The sequence below is a fragment of the Solenopsis invicta genome, chromosome 11, assembly GCF_016802725.1.
Source record: "Solenopsis invicta isolate M01_SB chromosome 11, UNIL_Sinv_3.0, whole genome shotgun sequence".
Classification (NCBI taxonomy): Eukaryota; Metazoa; Arthropoda; class Insecta; order Hymenoptera; family Formicidae; genus Solenopsis; species Solenopsis invicta.
The window spans coordinates 921,684-945,233 of record NC_052674.1 but is presented as its reverse complement, the minus strand read 5'-3'; the positions used below and the strand labels follow the sequence as shown (position 1 = coordinate 945,233).

At 36.7% G+C, this 23,550-nt stretch overlaps 4 protein-coding genes across 12 annotated transcripts; 3 read left to right on the top strand and 1 right to left on the bottom strand.

Annotated features, from left to right (window-relative positions):
- Positions 1-141: 141 nt before the first annotated feature.
- LOC105198772 (folliculin) lies at positions 142-5,201 on the top strand. 2 transcript variants are annotated; one of them, XM_026136264.2, is made up of 13 exons: positions 142-239; positions 314-359; positions 468-671; positions 750-872; positions 958-1,233; positions 1,350-1,415; positions 2,814-2,959; positions 3,111-3,216; positions 3,374-3,648; positions 3,813-3,925; positions 4,030-4,359; positions 4,454-4,688; positions 4,800-5,201. In XM_026136264.2, the coding sequence occupies exons 1-13, from the start codon at positions 223-225 to the stop codon at positions 4,939-4,941; spliced, it is 2,079 nt and encodes a 692-aa protein (XP_025992049.1). In that variant the 5' UTR covers positions 142-222; the 3' UTR covers positions 4,942-5,201. The 2 variants fall into 2 exon arrangements, with proteins under 2 accessions (XP_025992049.1, XP_011163910.1); XM_011165608.3 differs by lacking the exons at positions 142-239; positions 314-359; positions 468-671; ... (1 more) ...; positions 958-1,233; positions 1,350-1,415 and adding an exon at positions 1,945-2,216 and having other exon boundaries at positions 2,539-2,959.
- A 412-nt stretch (positions 5,202-5,613) lies between these two features.
- Positions 5,614-9,319, top strand: LOC105198775 (diphosphomevalonate decarboxylase). 2 transcript variants are annotated; one of them, XM_011165615.3, is made up of 10 exons: positions 5,615-5,796; positions 6,701-6,771; positions 6,853-6,920; positions 6,980-7,026; positions 7,406-7,557; positions 7,637-7,804; positions 7,878-8,171; positions 8,261-8,422; positions 8,535-8,661; positions 9,134-9,319. In XM_011165615.3, exons 1-10 carry the CDS (start codon positions 5,745-5,747, stop codon positions 9,136-9,138), a joined length of 1,146 nt encoding a protein of 381 aa, XP_011163917.1. In that variant the 5' UTR covers positions 5,615-5,744; the 3' UTR covers positions 9,139-9,319. The 2 variants fall into 2 exon arrangements, with proteins under 2 accessions (XP_011163916.1, XP_011163917.1); XM_011165614.3 differs by lacking the exon at positions 9,134-9,319 and having other exon boundaries at positions 5,614-5,796; positions 8,535-8,770.
- On the top strand, positions 9,135-11,803 carry LOC105198774 (acyl-coenzyme A thioesterase 13). Of its 6 annotated transcripts, none has more exons than XM_026136265.2 (5): positions 9,135-9,324; positions 10,006-10,110; positions 10,848-10,980; positions 11,114-11,301; positions 11,541-11,797. In XM_026136265.2, the coding sequence occupies exons 2-5, from the start codon at positions 10,013-10,015 to the stop codon at positions 11,704-11,706; spliced, it is 585 nt and encodes a 194-aa protein (XP_025992050.2). In that variant the 5' UTR covers positions 9,135-9,324; positions 10,006-10,012; the 3' UTR covers positions 11,707-11,797. The 6 variants fall into 6 exon arrangements, with proteins under 6 accessions (XP_025992050.2, XP_011163913.1, XP_025992052.1 ...); XM_011165611.2 differs by lacking the exons at positions 9,135-9,324; positions 10,006-10,110 and adding exons at positions 9,336-9,605; positions 10,490-10,610 and having other exon boundaries at positions 11,541-11,803; XM_026136267.2 differs by lacking the exon at positions 9,135-9,324 and adding an exon at positions 10,490-10,610 and having other exon boundaries at positions 10,026-10,166; positions 11,541-11,803.
- LOC105198773 (peroxidasin) lies at positions 11,465-23,082 on the bottom strand. Of its 2 annotated transcripts, XM_011165610.3 has the most exons (5): positions 22,372-23,082; positions 16,067-16,584; positions 14,780-15,644; positions 14,203-14,563; positions 11,465-14,131 (listed from the first exon to the last, which is right to left on the bottom strand). In XM_011165610.3, the coding sequence occupies exons 1-5, from the start codon at positions 22,587-22,589 to the stop codon at positions 12,029-12,031; spliced, it is 4,065 nt and encodes a 1,354-aa protein (XP_011163912.2). In that variant the 5' UTR covers positions 22,590-23,082; the 3' UTR covers positions 11,465-12,028. The 2 variants fall into 2 exon arrangements, with proteins under 2 accessions (XP_011163912.2, XP_039311004.1); XM_039455070.1 differs by lacking the exon at positions 16,067-16,584 and having other exon boundaries at positions 22,372-22,463.
- Positions 23,083-23,550: the final 468 nt, after the last annotated feature.

The following is a 23,550-nucleotide window of genomic DNA, read 5'->3' as shown; positions in this document are numbered from 1 at the left end:
GCATGATTTCAAGAATAGGACCCCTGGGTACAACCGAACGTTCATTCTGAACGCACCCCTGGCTGCGTTCAAAAATTCTACATGTCGGGTAGAGTAACTTTGAATGACCAATCAGGATGAAGAAATCTTAAAAAAACCTCAAGACTTCTTTATCCTGATTGGTCACTCAAAGTTACTCTACCAGACGAGTAAAATTTTTGAACGCAGCCCTGATGGCGTCGCATGGTTCGGCAATTTCGGTATTTGAATTAATTTTCGTACAATAGTATAATTACATAGAAAAATAAAATTACGTTTTGATTTCATGATGAAGAATGATGAATAAAATGTCACATAATATGGGAGATCAAAATTTCCAGGTAATTTGAATTTAATTATCAATGATTAATTGTAAATTATTGCATTTTGCAATTATAAATCTTTATTTTTACTCTGCTACTTGTGATACAAAAGTTTTGTAATTGCAGATGGTGCATGAAAACAGTGTATCTGATATAGGACCAATGATGCAACCTCAAAATCGTTCAGCATTTCTTATAGTTTTAACATTTGCATGCGAAGCTCTAATAGCATGTGCAAGACAACTCGATATAATGGATAAAGAATGTGGGGATGGAAATTATGGAACCATACTTGCACAAAGTGCCAAAACCATAAAATTAGCAATTAAGGTTGTGCAATGAATGAAATATATATTTAATTATAAATATCTGTTTTTTTTATAATTGTAAATATCATGCATATTATAGGAGGGAAGAATTTTAGCAATAAGACCTTTTGTAACATTTATACAAATAAGCCATATTGTTGAGAAAGAAATGGCTGGCTCACAGGGTGGAATATACTCATTATTTTTTGATACTGTCGCTAAAGTAAGCTTTTTAGTACAATGAATAGTACAATAGTACAATCTTTTTTCATTAGAATTAAGAGAGGAAATTTTGAGAAATATTTTAGAGCTTTCTCAAGTTTCAAAGTGACGAGCAAATAACTGCCAATATGTGGTTAACTGCTCTAACATCTGCAAACAAAATGATTTCTGAGTTTGGTGGAACATCACGTAGCAATCGAACCATGTTGGACGCTTTGATATCTGCAGAAAATAAATTAAGAGACGCATTAAATTCTGGATCAAGTCCTGTTAATGCATTTGGGGAGGCTGTCAAAACTGCTGAAACTTTTGCAATGCAAACTGTAAATATGTCGGGCTCTCGTACTGTTAATTCTACAAAGGTATTATTACTTTATGCAAAATATATTTTATATACTTCATATGTATATATTTAGATTCGAGGCAGAATTATAATTTTATTCATAATTATACAAATTTTATACAAATATGTTTATAGACATTGAAATATCCTGATCCTGGTGCACATGCCGTAGGCATATGGATGAGAGCTGCTTATGAAGGTGTCAAATTGAAATTTGGTTATAAATTTCATGTATAGGAGAGGAAATAAAGTTTTCTTATTTATCACATTTTCTATCCTAGTAAAATTTATAAAACTTTACAATATATATATATATATATATATATATAAAATTTGTATTGTATGTATTATATGCATATAATTTATACATATATACACACATACACACACATCTTTAATTTCAACTAATTATTATTAAGACTCATTAACTTAAAATTTGTTCCCAAGTTAAAAATTTACCTAAAAAGAGAAATTGTAAAATAAGAAAATTACGTTCTATGTAAACAACAATATTTCTTGCTTCATATAAATTTTGTTTGATATTGTAAATTGTTTTGTTATTTAGAGTATCCTAATTTTTTAAAAAATACGATACTCTGAATAATGCTGTATTCAAAATTAACTTTTAATTTAAGTTAATTTTAACATGTCTTTTAATCAAGTTTTTTGTTCATGTAACATTTTACGTAATAATTTTTGTAAGCCGTGTTAACTTTAAAAGAAATATCAATCCTGTTAGATTATACGGCTGTTGGACCTATTTTGATAAGGCACCTTCCAATTGGCAACCCTATATGCAAAAGTGTAAATTTAGTTTCGTCATGTACAACATACGTATGTATGCGCATATATGTGCGTGTTCACTGTGTGAACCAATGTCGAGATTAGCTATCATAATGTCACGTGTCTCTGCCCCGACTTCATTTTTGTTTTATCACGTGAAAAGGATGAAAAAAATTCACTTGGACGTCAAATCTTGCTGAGCAACTTATAAAGAAGCAGGTAAATGATAGGATTACGTTATAAAAGCATTTTGACAGAGGTTATGTTGTAAATTGTTCCAATTTTATAAATCGTAAATTGTAATTACATAAATATTCAATTACTTTCATGTGGACATCGCATTCTGCGAATGTCTAATAATACATATTTCAGAGAATATAATCATTATCCAAGTTCTTAGATAGGTATTTTGAAAAATATATTGCAATATTGTAATGATTGTACATAATTCTATATAATGTACATAATTCTATTCATTGTTACATACATGTATGCTGTACAGATTGTGTTAAATACATATTTATGAAGATTTTATTTTTAGGCTATTCCATTTCTTTAAATAATTTAGGATCATGTGAAGGAGCATAATAAGTAATTTATCTCCTTTTTTTGAGATAAGTAAAAAGGACTCGTAGAAACCTGTGCTTTCTAAAGGCAATGAATGCTGCAATTGCACTGTGCACCTTTTGTGAAATGCATGGACCAAAAGTGATATTTACCACCCAAACGTATCGTAACTATGATACTCAGAATACAGAAAAATCAAAATTTTATGGACCGAAAGAAGTACTGAGGCAAGGTCATGCTTCTTTGGAGGATGGACAAGATGAATGCGAAGGCTGTCAAAGCATCGGGAATGTTAAATATTTAAGCAACGAACATGAAACAAGAACATCTTTTTTGTCCGCTCAATATTCATTAATGCAAGATATTGGTAACTTGCTAAAGCATGCTTGTGTTAGGTATAATTATTATATTTTATACTTTTGAGTTATAAATGTTATACAAAAATGATTACAAACTTGTTCATAAATTATATTGATTTAGCTTTTTTTATAAATAAAGATTTGTAAAAAAGCTCTTTTATTACTACAAGGTTTCTTTTGTTTCAAGGAGTCTTAGTTGCGAGGTACATCCTGGTAAGGAAGGTGTTTGCTACTTTGGAGATGAGTACAGGGGGCATGTTTTAAGTCATACTTTTACATTGAAAGATGCCCAGGTGAATTATGCAACGAAAAAGCATGTTTGGTAGTTATTACAACAAATTTTTCAAATCATGTCATTTAAAATTGTTAGAACTAAGGATTTTGTCATAATTTTGTTGGCTCGTTTTTTATATTGGCATATTTATAGGATAATATATGAATTTTTTATAGGCAAGAGGATTTAGAAGATGGTGCAGTTTTATTGTTTTCATGAGAGACAAGCAATTCTTGTTAAATATGTGGCCATTTTTGATTGACAATTTAAAAGAGGTAATTAGAGAACTGCAAGATTTTGCCGAGAGACGATATAATGCGGAAGAAGCGGAATGTCCGCAAAGGGCAATGAGATTGACGACAGCGAACAGCGGAATGGGATGCCATAATACTTCCTCCAAACAGTCTAGAACGCTTACTGATATAACAAATGAAAAGCATGTTTTTGTAAGGTAAATATTCTATTATTCATGCATGTACGCGCAAACTGTAATAAAATGTATGATTATTTGTTACAATTATTTGCTAAAGTTTTAATTATTTTGCGCATGCACAAACACACACATATATGCGCGCGCGCGCGCGTGTGTGTGTGTGTATATGTGTAACGTTTCAGAATTCACATGTGGTTAGTATGGATTCTCAGTGCTGGAGCGAGGCATTTTATAGAAATTTTTCCAATGAGTTTATTGGATGATGAACTTAATTATAATTTTGAACATCAAATTGGTCAGTAATTATTTTATCAAGCATTCTCCTGTTTACAATAATGATTAATATTAAAATTTATTTTTTTCTAATGGCTAAATTATATTGTTACAAATAATTTACAGAAACTGAAGAAGGTTTTACTTTAGTGAACGCAAAATTACCAATAAACTTTAATTTTAATTGGGATAACACTGAGCTTTTGCCAGAATTTTCTGAAATCACGGAAAAATCTACCTCTGTAATTTTACGAAACCTGAAACGAGTACTAGGGAAAGATCAATTTAGACAGTTACTATATTCCTGTTTAACTGGTGTTCAAGTCTTAGTGAGAGGTCCTAAGGTTCAAAGGTTGGAATCTTTGTATGGACTTAGCAGTCTTGTTCCAAGAGCATGTCGACGAGTAAAAACACAAACATTGGAATATATGGATCCTGATACATGTAACTTTATCGGTATCGTATTTTATCGGTATTCTAGAAAATATAATTACAAATGTGATCTCTTATAAAAAAATATTTTATAAATATACAACATAATAATTTTTAGGTGTAGACACTTCAGTAGCAGTTCCTTTACCTTGTGCAACTGTATGCAGACTAGACATAATACTTAATGAGCATAAGGTTGGGAATGCAAAATCCCATATAGTGAAATGGACCGGTACTTTACCAATAAAACTTCCGACCTTGCTCACAAAGATTGAAAAATCACTCAACAATGAAAAACTTGGAAACTCTGTTCTTAAAGCACACTTTGCAACTCTTCAGGAAGAATGGGCTAAGTATGAATCATTCATACTGTTTTATAAAATGTCTCATTTCCATTACACTGATTTTAAATATCAGACTTTTTCATACATACATGAATATATATTTTTGCTACTATTGTATAGCATTGCGAAAGTCGTTCACGCGATGCGTGGACGAGGCCATTGTGGCGATCTCTCTGGACTTATGCTCAGTTTGGGTGCTGGACCTCAGGACAAAAAATTGCTGGACGCATGGTCTATGGGATTACCATCTAATCCAGCATAATTTATAAAGATCGTTTTATTATACACGTTGTAATATATTGGTGAATGTAATATTTATTACACTGATTACGTATATATGTCTAACTCCGATTCCTCGAGTTTGTTCGAGAGAAATGATTACTGCGTGTTCAAGGTTGTGTTTTTTTTTTTTTTATTTATAATTCAATAAAAAATAAAAAGTGAGAATTGTGTTGAGAAATGAATTTAATGAATATAAGTATTGATGACAAAATAACTATTTGTTTCGTTTCATCAAAATAAGTTATGCAAAGAGTGAGTTTTAATTCCTGTCCAGTGTTTTACCATAAGAGATAACTTACCGACTGCAACTTTAAAATTCATGTCTGTATATGCTTTTGTATATTATACATGTAATCTTTCTAAAGAAATTGTAGGTTTATTTATATTTTGTTATATCACATTTACAGAATGACATTTTTTTCGGACGTCGTAATTAGTGAATCCACACGTGATGTGCACAGCGAAATAATATTAATAAAATTAAATCTTCAAATACTTATATAATTAATTTGATAATGATGATTTTGGACTCATTAAAAACGATTGGCATCTGTTGTCCCAAATAAATTTATTTTACTTTTATTCCTTAGAGTTAGCAGTCTAGGGTATCTAAGTATATGTAAGTCTATGGTTGTATTACGTGGCGTTTCTCTACCATTCTCTACGTATATATTCAAACAGCTGATAAGTATCACACACAGTAGCTAGCAACAGCTGGTAGCGGTAACAGTGATTGAGGAGTAAAGATCAGTAAAGATACGCAGATAAACGTAATTGTCAATCATGAGTACCGTTACCTGCATTGCACCGGTCAATATTGCAGTTATTAAATATTGTACGTATACATACCAATCACATTGTCAAAGCTTTATCATTCAGCAAGAAATATTCAACGTAAGGCGAGTCTTTTGATTCATCGATTGATCAGTTGCATTATCCGCAAATATAATTTGCTTTGTAAAAACTGCGCTTACGTATAATGCAATCGATGAATTAAAAACTCAGTTTTATTTTGCAAGATGTTTTTTTACTGATTTTATTATATCTTTATTATATACTTACGTGTAGTTGTATTTTGAAATTTTAACTGATACATATGTATTAACATGTAAATGCCGTGTATAAATTGTAAATCTTTCTTATTTAATAAATTTAAAGTTTTAAGCTTTCGGAATACTTTGAGAAAAGGTATTTATAAGTTTCGCGATTAACTTTTATGTATTATTCAGAAAATTCTATTGATATTCGCTTTTAATGCATGATTATAATAAATTGTATGTTTTATTTACGTATGGGCTCGTATTTAGAATGCACTTATAATCAAATGAGTGTACTATTGCATCTCACTATCTTTATCTTAATCTTATCTTTTATAATCTGTTTTCTATTTTATCTTTCATTTTAGAACAAAGATAGAATAATACATAAACTCCGTTATAAGCGCATTTTGAGTACAAATGTCTAAATAGATCAAATTAATTCTTATAACTTACAATTAATTCCATCACACACATTTTTATAGCGTATTTTTAAATGTTTTTAAAATGAATACTTACGTCATGTTTGTGCAGTTCGTTTTACAAGAAAATATTTGAATTTGAATAGCTATCGGTAAAAAGTTACACAAGAAACGTAGTTACGACAGTATGGAAATGAATTGTTTATACGATTTTCCTTTGTTCTTGTATCTGTGTTTTTTTTTAATAAAAATTAACTTTCAGAATTTTTATTGATTTTAGGGGGAAAGAGGGATGAATCCCTAATTTTACCAACCAATGATTCTATAAGTGCTACTTTAGATACAGATCAGGTAAATTTTAAATTCAAAATGAATAAAAAAGCTGTCTTTATATTTTCTTTGAAATTTTAAGCCTTTATATTTTCTTTACAGTTGCATGCAAAAACTACTGTTATGATCAGTCCTGATTTCAAAGAAGATTGTATTTGGCTGAATGGAAGGTATGTTGAAAAATCATGTTCATTATTTTTTCATATGCAATAAATTGCCATTTTTTCAGGGAAGAAGATATAAAAAATATAAGGCTTCAAAATTGTTTAAAAGAGAGTAAGTGTTGTGAATGTAAAAATTTATTAAATAATGTATCTCTCTTTAATCTCTAACCTTCATGACTGAAAATCATGATCATTTTGATTTTGTGATTATTTATGATAAGATAGAGATAAGTGGTGTCGTCACCACTCTCCATGCCATTTGATGCCATGCCTCGTGAGACTACCTTGGTAAAGGTACTCTCAGTAACTTATCATTGTCTTCCGAGAAGATGATTAATATAAAAATCTAATACGTTTTGGATGGATTTAATCCCTTCCTCCTCCTCCTCCAGATCTTTGGAACAGAGCAGTCTTGGAGTTCTTACGCCACCCATATTAAATGTATACCCATTAAAATGTAAATTAAATTAAGATCTTTTTTTTTGTTTAAGTTAGGAAACGTTCGCAATTATCCGATTATATAAACGACTGGAAGATTCACATATGTTCAAAGAATAATTTTCCAACTGCTGCTGGTTTAGCTTCGAGTGCTGCAGGATATGCGTGCCTCACAGCAGCATTAGCCAAGCTTTATAAAATTGAAGTATAATTTATTTTTTTTGTTTAATATATTGAAAAAAATGTGTTTATATATTCTCGAGATGTCATCTACATCTTTTTAGGGAGACATTAGTATCATAGCGCGTTCTGGTTCTGGATCAGCGTGTCGCAGTGTTATGGGTGGTTTTGTAAGGTGGCAAATGGGTTCGGACAAGTATGGAACAGACAGTTTGGCAAAGCAAATCGTGCCTACGTCTTATTGGCCCGAAATGAGGATTTTAATCCTAGTGGTAAGAAAAGCTTTTTTTCTGCTTATATTGATAATAAATATAACAAGGGTACTTGTAAAATACAAATCTACAGGTTAACGATGAACAAAAAAAAGTACCAAGTGCAATAGGTATGAGACGAAGCATAGAAACATCTGAACTCCTGAAATACAGAATAAAGCATGTAGTCCCAGAAAGAGCAAATAAAATGCAACAAGCGATCATTGAGAAGGATTTCAAAAGTTTTGCCGAACTTACTATGAAGGATTCTAATCAGTTTCATGCTGTGTGCCTGGATACATATCCTCCATGTATTTATACGAACGATATTTCTAACAGTATTATGAATCTCGTACATTCTTATAATGATGCAGTTAACGACGTGAAGGTACATAAAATATTTTTCAACTTGCTTCTTTCTTGATAAATTATTGTACACAAAAATAGATACATTTTATTGACAAGAAACATTACTAGATTGCATACACTTATGACGCTGGGCCAAATGCTACGTTATATTTATTAGAGAAAGATGTACCAGCAGTGATAGGTGTTCTCGATTACTTTTTTCCTCCTCCTCAAAATGTTGCGATTGAATATAGAAGAGGACTATCTGTTGAAGGAATTGAGCCTTCACAAGTATGTATATTCTACATATTGTATTCAGATATATATATCTATTAATTGATATTGAAACTATTTAAACATGCATTTATGAATTGTCTTGTATTACAAGTATTATCTTATATAGGTTCTCGTGGAGAAACTCAAGTTTCAGAAGCATTCACCAGGACAACTTAAATATATGATATATACTAAAGTGGGAGATGGACCTAAATATCTCAATAATCCACAGGATCATTTGTTGGATGGTCAAGGTAACCCTATTAATTGCTCTTGATCAACTTTTCAAAATATATATGTTCTTATTTATTATGTGTGCATTCAAGTGTACATTCAAATAAATTATACTTAATGTTTCTCTGATTTTGCTATTTTTATATTTTTTTTCCTTCAACTTTTTATCCTTCTAAAGTATATATAATTACATTTTTTATTCATGTCATAAATATTTATTTAGTAGTTTTAATATACCACCTATCCTAATTTAATCTTAGCTTGTATAGAAGATGTCACTGATCTTTTGGAAGTGGTATTTTTCCTTTTAAAGTTGTTTTCCTCTGAGCTCAGAAAAATGTATTGCGTTTAAATATCTATATATGTGAACCTTAGCTTTTAATTTTGGCGTTTCTGGTCAAAATTCTTTTCTCTGGTACAACCAGAGAAAGACTTATTAATTTCTAAGGTGGACTCCTTTCGAAATTAATTTACTCATAACTTTCCATTTAGGATGAGGGACTCATTCTTAAAATTTTGCATACACATCCTGTGTGTGCAATGTAGATGGAAGTTACGTGCAAAGTGGTGCATAGTTTGAAGAATAAGGATGCGCTCACATGCGGAATGGCGGTACTGCGGAAGAACATTCATGACTGGGTACCGAGATAGCGGCTTCATTCCGCCGATTCCGCTCCGCTAAGGTATATTTTCCGTCCCATTGAGCGGAAATTGCGGAATGCGTAATTAGCGCTGATAAATCGCAATTCAAATATGTACATATACAACATAACACGGTTGTTTATCTGCCATTGCAGCAACGAAATCTGATAAATTATTTATTGTTATTTGTGGGCTTTTAAAAAAATTAAAAAAAATTATAGTGCATTTGATCAACGAAGACTGCGTCAGAAAATTGCAAAATTGTATATTCTGTATACAATTGCAAAAAAAAAAGAAAAAATCGCAATCCTGTAGAATAAAGGTACGCATAAAAAAACTTGGATAGGATAGATTTTACGAGAAAATCGAAAGAAGGAAGAGAAGAAACAACCTTCTTCTTCTTCTTGATTAATGGTACCCACTCCCTGTATATTAGTTGGGCGGGAGTGATACGACCAAAACAAAACAATTTAGGAACACAAAAACGTAAATAAGAATGCCAAGAAATATACTCGAGTTAAAACTCGGTGAAGAACTCGAGGATTGCATCAACAATCCTAACCGCGCTTTTTCACTCTATTACAAATACGCTTACTGGTACGCGGCCGACCAGCCAAGAAAAAAACCACCTGGGAATAGCCATGTCATTGAACTATACACCATACACTAAGCCCTGACACTAACGGCCATGTCCCACGATTTAGCTGATGCGATTTTTCCAGACGCCATATGCATGCGCCATCTCTAGAACGTGAACGTACACTACGATGCCAATGTCTATACAGACAGTCGGTCAATACCTCGGAAAGCACATCAATTGCATCCAGGTCAGAAACCAAACAATAACACTGACTCTGTATCACTGGATACTCTGGAGCATGGTGTAAGAATATTGTACATCGTGTATTCTTCCGATTCGCTGGTTGGCCGTGTACCAGTAAGCGTGTTTGTAATAGAGTGAAAAAGCGCGGTCAGGATTGCTGATGCAATCCTCTTTATTTTTTGTGCAAGCATATCTCGTATTCCTATTTAAGTCTTTTTGTTTCCTATATAACTACTGAAAGCAAGATAAAAATACCTTGGTTACTATGGTCAAATCGTCCCCGCCACGTTGACACTGGGGACGGGTACCATTAACGTTGAGAAGAAGAAGTGTATTCTTCCACCATGCTCTAGGTGATGTTTTTGATATGTTTTTGATCCTAGACGATCGCGCAACTAGATATGTTGAAAACCAACCAAGTGGCAAGGCATCGATAACGTTTTGTAATATAATGTATTCTTCCGTAATCATTATAAGTTGAAGGTGACACGAATACAGTTGAAGGTGACAGAATTAAAATATCGTAGAGACAGGATTAAAAGTATTATTTGAATGTTATTTAACTCGTAAAATTAAATGAAAAATTTTCATTGCTATATATATAAAATTTAATTGCATTTGTAAATTATGAAATGTGATTTATTTAGAAATTATATAATTTGATATGCTGATATACAAAATTTAAGGATATAAGCAATTTACAAAGATAAGAAATTACTCAAATAACTATTAATATTATAGTTATTCGGTACAAAGTGTGGCTGTGAGATATAATAGAATCAGAGTACAAACCATGTCGTGCAAAATGGAACTTATAAAGACCGTTTTGGGAAGAATGGTGAATACCAAAGGTTTTGATCGTTGTATGAAAAATGTAAGTTGAAAAAGTTTTATTTAATTTATCAATATTTAATATCTAATTAGATTTAACCTATCATTCATTTTATCCATTTCTTATTATATATAAAGATATTAAAATATTATATACATTTGTTTTCTCCAAATAGATAAAATTGCTATCAGCTGGCGATGGAAAGTGCAAAGCACAATTTACTGTAGCTGAAGAACATTTAAATCCTGGTGGCTTCTTGCATGGTGGTTTTACCGCTACTATTATAGATGGTGTATCTACGTGCGCATTAATGACTTATAAAACTGATACTCCTCCTGGTGCTTCCATAGATCTACATGTGACGTAAGGAGCTTGAGCTGAAATTTTTATAAAATTTATTTTGTCATATTCTAATCATTTATATATAGTTAAAATTATACTATTTTGCTTCATTGATATTTTCTTTTCTTGATAAATCAAATTTATTTTACACTGAGATATTGATTAAGGATTGGAAATTAAACGATTGTAACTTGATAATTTTTATTAGTAAAGATATGTATAAATGTTTATATTGTACAACAAAGTAATTAATGGCACAGGTATTTGAAAGCTGCATTTCCTGGTGAAACAGTGACAGTTGATGCTAAAACACTACGTGCTGGGAAGAATTTGGCTTTTCTCACGGTGGAGCTCACAAAGAATGACGGTAAGGATATTGTTGCCCATGGGCAACACACAAAGTATCTTGGAGGGGTTAAACAATGAGACATTACTAGGTTGATTTATAAATCGTATCGATAAATGTACATAATGTACGTAACAAAAAGTTACAAGAATACACTGTAATATGTATATATCTTGATGCGTTTTCCCTGTTAATGTGTTATAAAAATTGTTTAAGCCTTGCTCGTCTTGTATGGCATTACATGTATACATCTTGGTAACCGCTGTGTTAGCCTAAAGGAAATGATTTCACGATGCATCTATTTACAACAACAAATGTATAAAGAATATGGCATGTATATTCGAAACGCAAGAGTGCGAAAACACGACATATGCCATAGAGCGAGAAAGGACGATCCAAGCCTCAATTGTACACGCTTAATTTTACTTTCCTATTGTCGCGTTCACGTAACACGTCTCTTAAAACTGATTCGAGTTCTTTCACCGTTTGTGCCAGATCGTCAGCCCGGTCTCGCAGTCTCTTGGCCTCTCTATCACTTTCTTCGAACATCCTTAGTAAATATTGTATTTTCTCATCGCGATTCAACGACTCTACATCGTTGACGTGGACGTCGGAACTATTAGCAGGTGGAAAGTATTTCTCAGCCTCTCTGCGCACGCGGAAGATGGTATTGTCGCGATTCTCGCAATTGTCGCAGCAGTCGGACCACGCACTCAAGTCTACGTAAGGAATCTCGTCGCAGCTGACCAAGTCGTTTGTAGGAGCTTCGGGCAGTAGAAAGACATTGGGTTGCACGCGAGTAATATTGTCGGCGTTGTCACACAAGATTCTGGCTAGTGACACTTGCTGGATCTGGACGAGCTGTTGCGCGTCAAAGACACTCGGATTCTCATACCAGAACCGATCGCCGTCCCGCGTTCGCCGGAATTGCTCCAATAGGAGACATTTGAACAGCGGTCCAACCTTCATCCCTGGTAACTGATCCTCGAGAATACCGCCAACCCAGACGTCTATATTAGCCGGATGGCCGTACAACTCGCGCAACTTTTGCCGCACTCGAGCGCTGCTGATGTCGCCAGCCAGATGCTCGAACGTCTCGACGCGCGACATGTTGCAATAATCGCGCCATTCCAGATAGCCGGGTAGCCCGTGATCCCTCCCTCGCTGAACGTTCATCGCCGCTAGATCGAGCGCGACCGCGTGCGCGGTGCGAAAGAGTTGCTCGGTGAGCTCTCGGTTGAGATTCTGCTCGGGCAGCTTGAGTTTCGCCGCCGTGGCGTACATACCTCGGATGAGCGGGTCGACGCCGCCTTCCTCGACCAATCGCCACGGCGCGAAAAAGGCGTCTCGCAGCTCGAGAGGACCCTGCGGAATCGATCGGAAGGAGGCGTCGAGACGCTCGAGACGCGGCTGAATGAGCGAATGGCCGAAGCGCAGGGCGGCGGTGGCGAAAACGTTGGACACGCTGGCGTCGACGTTGGGATCGTAGCCCCGGTACGGCGGCAAAGAAGACTCTTGGCCGTCTCCGAATATACGCGGTAACCAGTGTCGATAAGTGATGTGCTGCATCTCAGCGCCGACGATACGTCTCGCCTCCTGATAGAGTCTCTCGCCATTCCAATGTGGATTCATGTCGCGCAGGGCGCGAGCGAGGCGATTGTGCTCGCGCAGCCATATGGTGTGCATGGCCAGCAGGCCGACCTGCTCGTTGGCGCGAATGTCACCGGCCACGAAACAATTGATCGAGCTCTCCAGCGGATTCCTGCGACAGTCGACGAACTGGCCGGAGGCAGCGTACGGCAGCAGAGGCTTGCGACCGGGAAGCGCGACACCCTCCCGCAGCAGGCCGCGATCCGTGGTCGTGTCGCGCAGGTCGCGCGCCAGCTCGTCGTCGTAGCCGTAAACCTGGGAGGCGTCGAGGTAGCTGGTCAGCTGGTTCAATTGTTCCCGAGGCATCAGACCGCCACCCCAGAGGATACTGGTCGCGCCGGAACCGCACACGGCGCTCGTTCTCACGAAGTCGATGCACCGTCTGTTGTCGACGCGCGGATCGTTCGCCGGCACCTCCATCGGGAAGCAGGGCGCGGCGTTGTCGCAGGACTTTTTGCAATCGATGCCGTCCCACGATTCGCTCGAGACCGAGGGTAACGAGTGATCGAGATCGTGGTCCAAGAACTGACCCCACTGCATCACCATGTGGCTGATCCGATCGTCCGATGTGACGTGGCGAGTGGAGATGAGGGTGGTCGACACGAGACGCGCGGCGGGCTTCGGATAACCGTGATACCGTCGTCCTTTCTCCCAGCCGACTGGCGTCGAGAAACCATTCTCGTAGATCGGTCGCAATATTCTTCGGAAGCCCGTGTACGACGAGCCCCAAGTAGGATGGCGCAGATTGTTGCAGCTGCCGTCTACGCTTCGATATTTCCGATGGAAGCATCTGTCGCTGCAGTTCTGTCGACGTCTATGACCGGTGCATCCGGACAATCGTTCGATCTCCCTCACCTGGAAATCGTATCGCCCTATCATCCTTCCCCTTTGTAATCCGATGTATAATCGATGAAATTTCCATTTACCTGATCGGTCGTCAAGATGTCCTCGTAACGAAAGTCAGCGGTGACGTTTGCCTTTCCGCCGGCATCCACCATACGTCGAATGTTGACGAGAGTTCTCTCGAAGAGCTCGGCTGGTCTGGCGGCCGCGCGACCGATCGCGTCCGGAAATCGTGCCAGCCGAAATGGATTAACTTGGTGTTTGGACGAGCCGTCGGGATTAAAGAGAGACGACAGCGTTTTATTAATGGCACGATCGATCTCTTCGGTGGCACTTTGAAAAGCTCGTACGACGAGCGTCGTATCCGCTGCACCGAGCTGCCGAACGCGCACCAAAGCATCGGCGGTTGCGCGTCCGTAATCGTTTACAGCCGAGCACTCGTACCTGTGAGAGAGAGAGAGAGAGAGAGAGGGGTGAAAAATATAATCGCGATAATATTGCACGGAACATAATGATAAAATAGCTCGATATTAATTTTAATATTTCCAGTCAAAGATTTTATAATTTTTCCAATTAACAATTAATTTCCACAGATTCAAGACAAAAATTTAAGACAAAAAGATTCCGTCCTTCAACAATCCATTGCAATTCATTCCTTACCTGCCGGAGTCTCGCGGAGTCACGTTAAAAATAACAAGACTGCCTCCGCGCATGATCTTGAACCTATTACCCTCGAGCGCGCTGCCGTCCTTTTTCCATTGTATCACCGGCTTTGGGATACCCTCGGCCCGGCAAGGTACCTCAACGGTGGCATCTGGTTCCGCCTCCATGTCTCGCGGTCTAAAGAGCAATCGGGGGGCTGACGACGACGACGAGTCGCGGACAAAGACATTCAAGTCCGCGAAGAGATGAACCATGTGGTCGATGCTCTTGAGATAACACTCGTATTTGCCCGCGTCGGTTTCCTTGACCGCGTGGATGCGCAGCGAGGCGCCGTCGTTCTCGAGCGAGATTCTCTCGCCAAAGGAGATGGCTCGACCATCTCGGAACCAGCGAACATCCGGCTTGGGATTAGCCAGCGCTCGCGCACGGCAGGAAAAGGTGACGTCGGTGCCGACGCTGACGTTTTGCGATTCCGGCCTTTCGGCGAATATCAAGCGGGCTGCCGTCGCCGCCGCCGCCGCCGCCGCCGCCGTGATCACCGCTCTGGCCTTTCTCGATTTGGTCGAGCCCATGTCGCTGCTGGCCACGCACTCGTATATCCCGCTGTCCTGTTCGGTCGTGCCCGATATCACCAAGGTGCCATCCTCGCGGATCACGTACTTGTCACCGTCCTCGTGGATCACGTACTTTTCATTATCGTCATCCGCTGTCGCCATTCGCTCTCTCTCCCAAAAATATTTCCGTTTGTTTTTCATCCATTTAATTTTTGGCGTCGGATCACCCGTTACTCGACACGTCAATGTCATCGTGTCGCCAAATTCCACTACGGTGTCTTCCGGGCCCTCTATGATGCGTGGTTTTGCTGTGAAAAGAATACTTTTTGGAAAAATTTTTAGAAAAAAAGATAAATAATTATATCGCCGATCATCTATCTGCTTTATCTATATCTTTCCGTCCAGTATATGAATAACGAAACAAGCTCTAGAGTAATTGAGTAATTGGTGAGAATTTTATTGATTGAATGTGAATTTCGATTTAATAATTTTCTCGCCAAGGACAGACAAGTCGATCCCTTGTGCGAGAGAGGCGACGGCCACGCATCGTAAGAGAGTTGCACGCGCAGCTCAGCGCAACGACCGCGACGCAATCGAGTCATGTAAAAAAATGTCATCTCCGTATCTCGGTGAGGATCACTCGCCGAATTGTCATTCGGGGAGTCGCATCGGCAGCTTTTCAAAGGAAGGAAAGAGAAAACGAAAGGTGCGTGCTCAACTCGTACTCAACTGCAATGAAAGTCCTCTGGCAGCATCGTAGCGAGGGAACGACCCTTCATCTTGTGGGGGGATTGGCAAATCGCCGCCATCTCCGTAGGTCTGTCCCGCAGGCGTTCCACCAGCCAGACCAGATTGCAGTCGCAAATGAGCGCGTTGCTGTCGAGACGCAGCCGCGTCATCGGGCCGACGTTGACGAACGCGTCCGCCGGCAGCCGATGAAGTTTGTTGCTGTGCAGAAACAGACGTTCCAGCGCCGGTAGATCGTTGAACGTACCCGGTCGGATCTCTCGCAGATGATTGTGATGCAGGTACAATTGCTCGAGTCGCGGTAGCCCCGCAAATGCGCCCGGCGCGATATGTTCCAGCCGATTTTTGTACAAGTAGAGTATCCGTAGATTCGGTGCGCCCTCGAACGCGCCCAGCGGCAGTCGCCGAATGTGGTTGTCGTTCAGTAGCAGGGTGTGCAATTTCTTTAGTCCGTGAAACGATCCCGCGCCCACTTCGGCGATATTGTTAAATCGGAGATCTCTGAAAACATTTCGAGTTCTCGGGATGAGAGCGCATAGCGCAAGCGGATGGGAAAAAAATCGACAATATCGACATTATTATGCAGATTCTCCAAGAGAAACTCGAAAACGAGTCATATTTTAGCGAAAAATTTCACATCAACCTCATTATAATAAAGATTTCTTGCTAGAAAAGCATATTGTAGCGGACATTTTACTATATAATATATATCTATAGAATAGAATAATTGTAACGTGATAGAAACAATCTTATTAGATAACGTGGTGCAGGATTTGGAATTTTATTTTGCACGAATATCACGTACGATCTTTTCTTTTAAATTAAAAAACAGACAATCACATTTTAAACGATCGCATTCTATGTTAAATGTATTATATTAAATATGAATTATAAATATGTATATCTGAACAGAATTTCATATATAATACGTGGGCGAGAATACCATAACTATAAATCTATCCGCCCACTCATTTAGTGAAATGAGCAGTGACTATAAACGTTCCTCGGAAGATATAAGAAGTAAATAGCAATCATTGTTTTTTTGATCTCAATAAAAATCTATTTATTGAGATAAAATCGATTAGTGAATTAGATGTGCGAAAGTTTGATGTTCGAAACTTGGGCGCGCGACTACTGCTTATCGAAAAGATTATGATTATTAAATTAAAATCTATTTCATCAACGCTGTATATGCATGTATATGTACGTCATGTATGTAGGATACGTATGAAATGCCAATGAGACAATCAGTGCGAATATTTGAGTATCGGAATAAATTGGAGATTCACAATTAGATGAAGAGTTTACTAATTCAAAAATTCATCGCGTTGCACAATCGAATAATTATTACGACGGCTCGGTGCACGATGCGACAGAGCTAGGTATTGTAAGTTATCCACTAATTGTAAGTTATCAAACTTCAAGCCCCCTTAATTATCAATTTTATTCGACTCGTTGCACATTACTTCCTTTCTAAATTACTGACTCGAGTTCTCGCTCTCGATCCGATGGTATTTCAGCCTTCTTCTTATCGTACTAGCGAATCGTCGCCACGTCGTCGGCGCAAACACGAAAGCAAAGTAGAAAAAGTAACTTATAAATGGCGGAAATTCTTCACAATGCAATAGCTCTTTGTTTCTTTATAAATTATATGACTTTACGCAATATTAAATAATGGCTATTAATATTAATATTAATATTAATATATAAACGTATACATTACATTTTGTAATAATTTTTATACTGTGTATACATATAAGTATAAAAAAAAAATATATATATATATATATATATATATAATACTTGCCATATATATTGATAAATAGATAGATATCAATAAATTCTGATGGCAGTTAGCCAATTAAGAAATTGTTTTCATTTAATACGAAAGGAAACGATTCTAGTAATCAGCTTCAGTTTCTTTACTGTGGCATTAAATTACTCTGCAGACAATATAATTTCACATTTCACGGTAGTTAAATTAAATACTTTAAACGCGGCCTCAATAAAACATCGCTTTAGTGTTGACGACGTCAGTTATGAAATTTCGAGCGTTTTATATATATATATATATATATCTGAAAAACCAAGTTTACAATTATATGTATTGATAGATTATTAAAATTATCATAATGAGTGAAAAACGAGTTCTAAAATTGCAAAATCATAATCTATTTAAAATTCCCAATAATGATTATTCAAATAGAATGCTTATGTACGATAAATTCAACATTATAATAAAGAGCGTTGTTTGTTTTAAAACTTTTTCAAAAATTGTATTAAAAATAATTTTATTTACATTTATTAATATTAAAAGTGTTTAAATAGCGAAAAACTATTGCACGTATATATAATAGTAAGCACATGTTTGAGTATCCATGGTCTCTCTGTAATATATTGTGTTATCTATAAAATGTAAAATATAAAATATTCTCTTAATTAAATTAAAGATTATTTTTCGCAAGTTTTGTTTGAAAAATCGAATTTTTATACTTACAACTTTTTGCTTTTCGTATCTGTAAATATATTTTGACGTTGTCTTATTTCCGAGGCTATAGCCATCACACAAGACCACTTCAGTCGGTCGACGATCCATCGATAGAAATGTGCATTGATACGTACAAATATCAGTGGTTTATTCACTTAACGCCACGTGATAGAACGCTTATATTAATAACGGAGATTGCAAGCGAATTAGCGATATTAATAATAGCGGATACATGAGAATTATTCCGGGAAGATGATCTGGTCTCTCTTCTGGTCCGTATTCAGCTTGATCACAAATATCGGATTTCGTCGAAGCCATAGCTTCGCCATTCGATTCATCGAGATGCATGAATACCTACAATTATAACGATGACATAATCTATCCTCTTGGTGGAATGCGAATTCACGCCCTCGAATGGTTATGCCTCATTTCGTACAATCAAAAGGATCCGTACGAATTCATATAACAAGTGTTAGTTTTAACAATGACGTTATCACTTGTACAATAAAACAAAAATAAATAGATAAATTTTGAATTATCAAACCAAATTACCAAAAGAAACATATAAATAGATACAATTATGTATATCTCATTTTTATGTATTAAGCATTTTTAACATTAAAAAAAAATTCGTTTCTCTGTGTTATTGAAATATTGAGAGTGGTAAGTATTACCAACATAATACTTAATGTTTATGTGTTTAATTGCCATAAATTCGCATAACTGGCGTGCACATCGATACTTCACATCAGACCGCGGATGATTTAATCAAACAGATATAATTTCTGACTCGAGTATTTTAAACAGCAACTGTTTTTTTTTTGTGCACGCCATTTTACATAGAATCGAAGATGGTGATGATATAACGTGGCATGTGTAACGCGAGAGACGATATCTCGCCGGATATCGGTATCGCGCGGTACACAAGTATGGTATATATTTATTCAACGAGACTCTAGACATATACTTAAAGATACTCGATATTCAAGTCAACGTCCTACTACTGGATATTTTATCGCTCATCGACCGACGCACATGATTATTTCTTTTATCTTTTATTTTATAACTTTATAAAGAACCATAATTTTATCCGTTAAATTCGTCGAGTGTGTATGTGATTCATAATTAAAAACAACATCGTTTACATTAAACTTTGCGCTGTTTCTTTATATTCTAATCTCTTGACCTTGCACAATCGTCATACGATGTCCAAGTCTATGAACTTTTTCGCGTAGATTCCACCGCCATGCCGCTTCTTTGACATTGAGCGTAGAGTGGCTCATCGTTACGGAAATAGCAGACAGAGGCAAATGTAAATTATGTTTGCATTTATATGAGCGTAAGAGACAAAGAAAAAAAGATTTAACTTTGACAGCTTTTCTCTGGCTTACGCGATAGACGACATAAAATGTAAACGTATAGAATCTCTATAAATTGTATAATACCTATTTACTGGTTCTTTATTTCAACGAAATTTCATCACCATCGCGTGTGTAGTGATCGTTAATCAGAGTCAAACTTTACATCTCGCAGCAGCATTCTGGAATGTATTCCAAATGCTTGTGTCGCTACATTTACGTGTTTTCAAAACAGCTGATTAAAAACGATGAATTAGTTATTTTTTTAAATGACTCAACATACTTTAGATAAAATATTTTAGATAAAATGAGATTGTCATTAGAAAAGATGTAGTGGAATTTAATGTGAAAAAAGAATATCATTATTTATAATGAAAATAAAATGAAAGAAGTATTTCTCTTATATACGTACAATTAAAAAATTTGATTTTACGATTTATTTAATTTTAACAAATCGTATGAGACAAGATTACATTATAAAGAAAAAAGAGCGCATGAACCAAGATATTTCTTAACTAGGTTTTAAGTTTACATTTTCACAATGATCTATACCATTTAATAGCGTAATAGGGTCATGGTTAAATGTTTATTCACTATTGAGTGAATTCTTTTTTAAAATATATTAAAATTTTATTTTATTTCTAAAAGAAAAAAATTTAACTAAAAAACAAATAATAATTATACTTAAATAGCAAATAATGATAACAATGAATGATGGCGCAATCGTTAAGATAATGAAAACAATTAATATCTTATTTTTATAGCAAATAAATTCTAGTGCTCGCAATAATTTTTAGGTTGTGTTATGTAAATAAAACAACAGAGAGAGAGAGGGAGGGAAATGTATTGTAATCCGATGTACTGATATATTAATAATATTCACATTATAGTCATACTATAAGACAAATAGAATTAATTGCATTTATCGCTGCACAGACTTGCAAACTGATTTACCAATATTTGCCATGCCATTTCATCTTTGTCCGAGATTTTACAAACTTTGTGACTTACAACAAAGATGATAAAGAACTTGTATACTCTTCGTACAGATTGTAGATTAACGTTTTATTTTTTTTCAACGAAGTTTATGAACAAACCTATGTGATATCGATGACATATATCAGCACGAGATAAATCGAGATGAAATGATAAAATAGTTAATCGTCTACACGTTGAGAATTAAATCACGTTATCGTTTTTTTAATTTAAGTATTAAATCTTTTTTTGGCACGCGTCTTTGGAGATAGCGAGATAAACTGCCATGACTAAATTAATTTGATATAAATATCGCATGTACTTTTATTGAAAAGATATATTTGTAATTGAAACGTGGTTTTTTAAACGATAACTTGGGTCGACGAGACAAGTATTTGTGATGCCATTGTTTAAAATATGCCATTCATATATTTCATGTTTTATGTAATTTTCTAATTAGTTTTCCAACTCTCTTTTGTCTCTCTCTCTCTCTCTCTTTATTTTTAACCACGTATTTTATCCTAATTGTTCGTAATTAAATAAAATATATGTATTGCGGTAACATTCAATTTGTAAGAAAAAAAGAAAAACATTAGAATCCGATACGAATTCTAATGATCGAGCTTTCATCCAGAAAAATGACCTGAAAATGTATATTAATAAAAATATACTTTATTCACATAATACCGCAATATCAAGAATGTTGGATTAAACAGTGGATCGAGTTCGTGTACCGCTTCACTCCATTCTCCTCCATTCCTTTCTCCGAAACTCCACTTTAAAGCTGCATCATAACTTATATATAGTTCTAAGTAACTGGCGATCTTGAGTTTTATCGATCTACTTTACTTCAAATCGATAACTTTTATACTTGCTCGCTAAATTAATTTCTATTTCGAAAATTCGCGCATTTGATTTTTACTGGCTATTATAACATAGAGCATATTTTTAATAAAAAAAAATGATTTTTTTTAAATTCAAAATCTGTTGCAGATAATTGCGTATACTCATTATATAATACAATTATTGCATACGACTTGGATTAATTATAATTTATAATTATTACAAATTCTTGGAATAAGTTTTTATTACACATTGAAACACGATGTTATTCCTTTTCTTCGATACTGCGAAGAGTAGGCGAATGCCAACATATGAGAAAGCGCTTAGTTGCGATCTTCTTAACTGATCATACGTCTCGATTAGTATCCTTCCCATAAGTGAATATTCACCTTAACGCACTTTCTCTTGGCCTTTCGTAATTCACCATAATTCCACCTACGTTGATTGGTTATCGAACAGCAATGATTACTATCGTAATCTCTTGTAATTATAAATATCGAACTTTCGCAGGGAGAAAAATTTCAAGGAATATTTGACATAACGTGTTGCGTACAGGGTGCAGTGATCGAAATTTGAAATAATGTTAAATAAAAATAATGATCGAAGACACTGCAGACGACTTACAGGACGGTGGTGTTAGCTGGCACCCGTGGCACCTGGCTCAGCTTCACGAACATGCATCGCACCTGCATCGTGTTGTCGTAGCACACGCATTTCTGTGGGCATTCCCCTGCGGTAGCTGGTGCTACCGCAGCAGCTTGTTGCAAGAGATCCGTCGCGAATAAGAGCGGTGGGATCAGCAGCAACGTCCAGACGAATGGGTCCATGGTGATCCGCCTCATGTCCTTTGGTGTCGCGATGCCGCTGCACCACCACTGCACGTGGAGTTGGTCGCGGATGCGCGTGCACTCTCTCTCTCTCCCTCTCTCTCTCTCTCTCTCTCTCTCTCTCTGTCGAGCACTTTCACCGCGCGCCACCACCGCGCACAGACACCAGGATCAATGAGAATCCGATCGGATGGAAGACTGGTGCGGGTCGAAACTCGGGACTCGGGACTCGGGACTCGGGACTCGGAACTCGGGACGCGTTCCAAGAAGAAACCAGATCGCGTCGCGACTATCGCGAGAGGTAAAAGAGAGGAGAAGAAGAAAACGCGCGTCGCCAGCACGAGACTGGCGACTAGCAAAGTGCTGCAGAGTGTGGGCCCTCCAGTTGCCGAGAGGCAGCAGCCACTACTGTAGCGCTACGCGACTCGCACTCGCGTCTGGACTCCGTCCAGAGAGAGGGTCCATCGCGTCGCGCGCGGGAGTACAAAAGACTTCCCCGAGCCCCGTGCACGAGACCAACAGAGACCAACAGAGACCAACGAGACTCGCGCCGCTGACTAGCGCTGACTCGCGCGCTTCTTTACCCTCCTCTCCGCTTTCCTCCCTTCGTTTCCCTCTTCTTCGCGTTTCGCTGCCGTCGCTCGTGGTCGTTCGAGACACACGAATCGAAGAGTACAAGAGTAGATACGCAAAGTAGGGCTTTCATACTTGTGCCATGAACGCGACTTGCGTTCCAAGTAACGAAATATTCTTCAATCGCGAGAGAAGGTGACGCGCGTGGCGCCCCTTTCAGACGATGACTTAAAAGACTTTAATATGATATTAAAATATCTCATCTTTCACTTTTATAATTTTATGTCGGAGAGAAAATTTTGTCACTTGAGATATATATATATGTTTAGATGATATTTTTCCTTAAATGATCACGATGTACCAATACCTTGCTTCTAATAATTCAGATAGCTGCTCTCTCAGC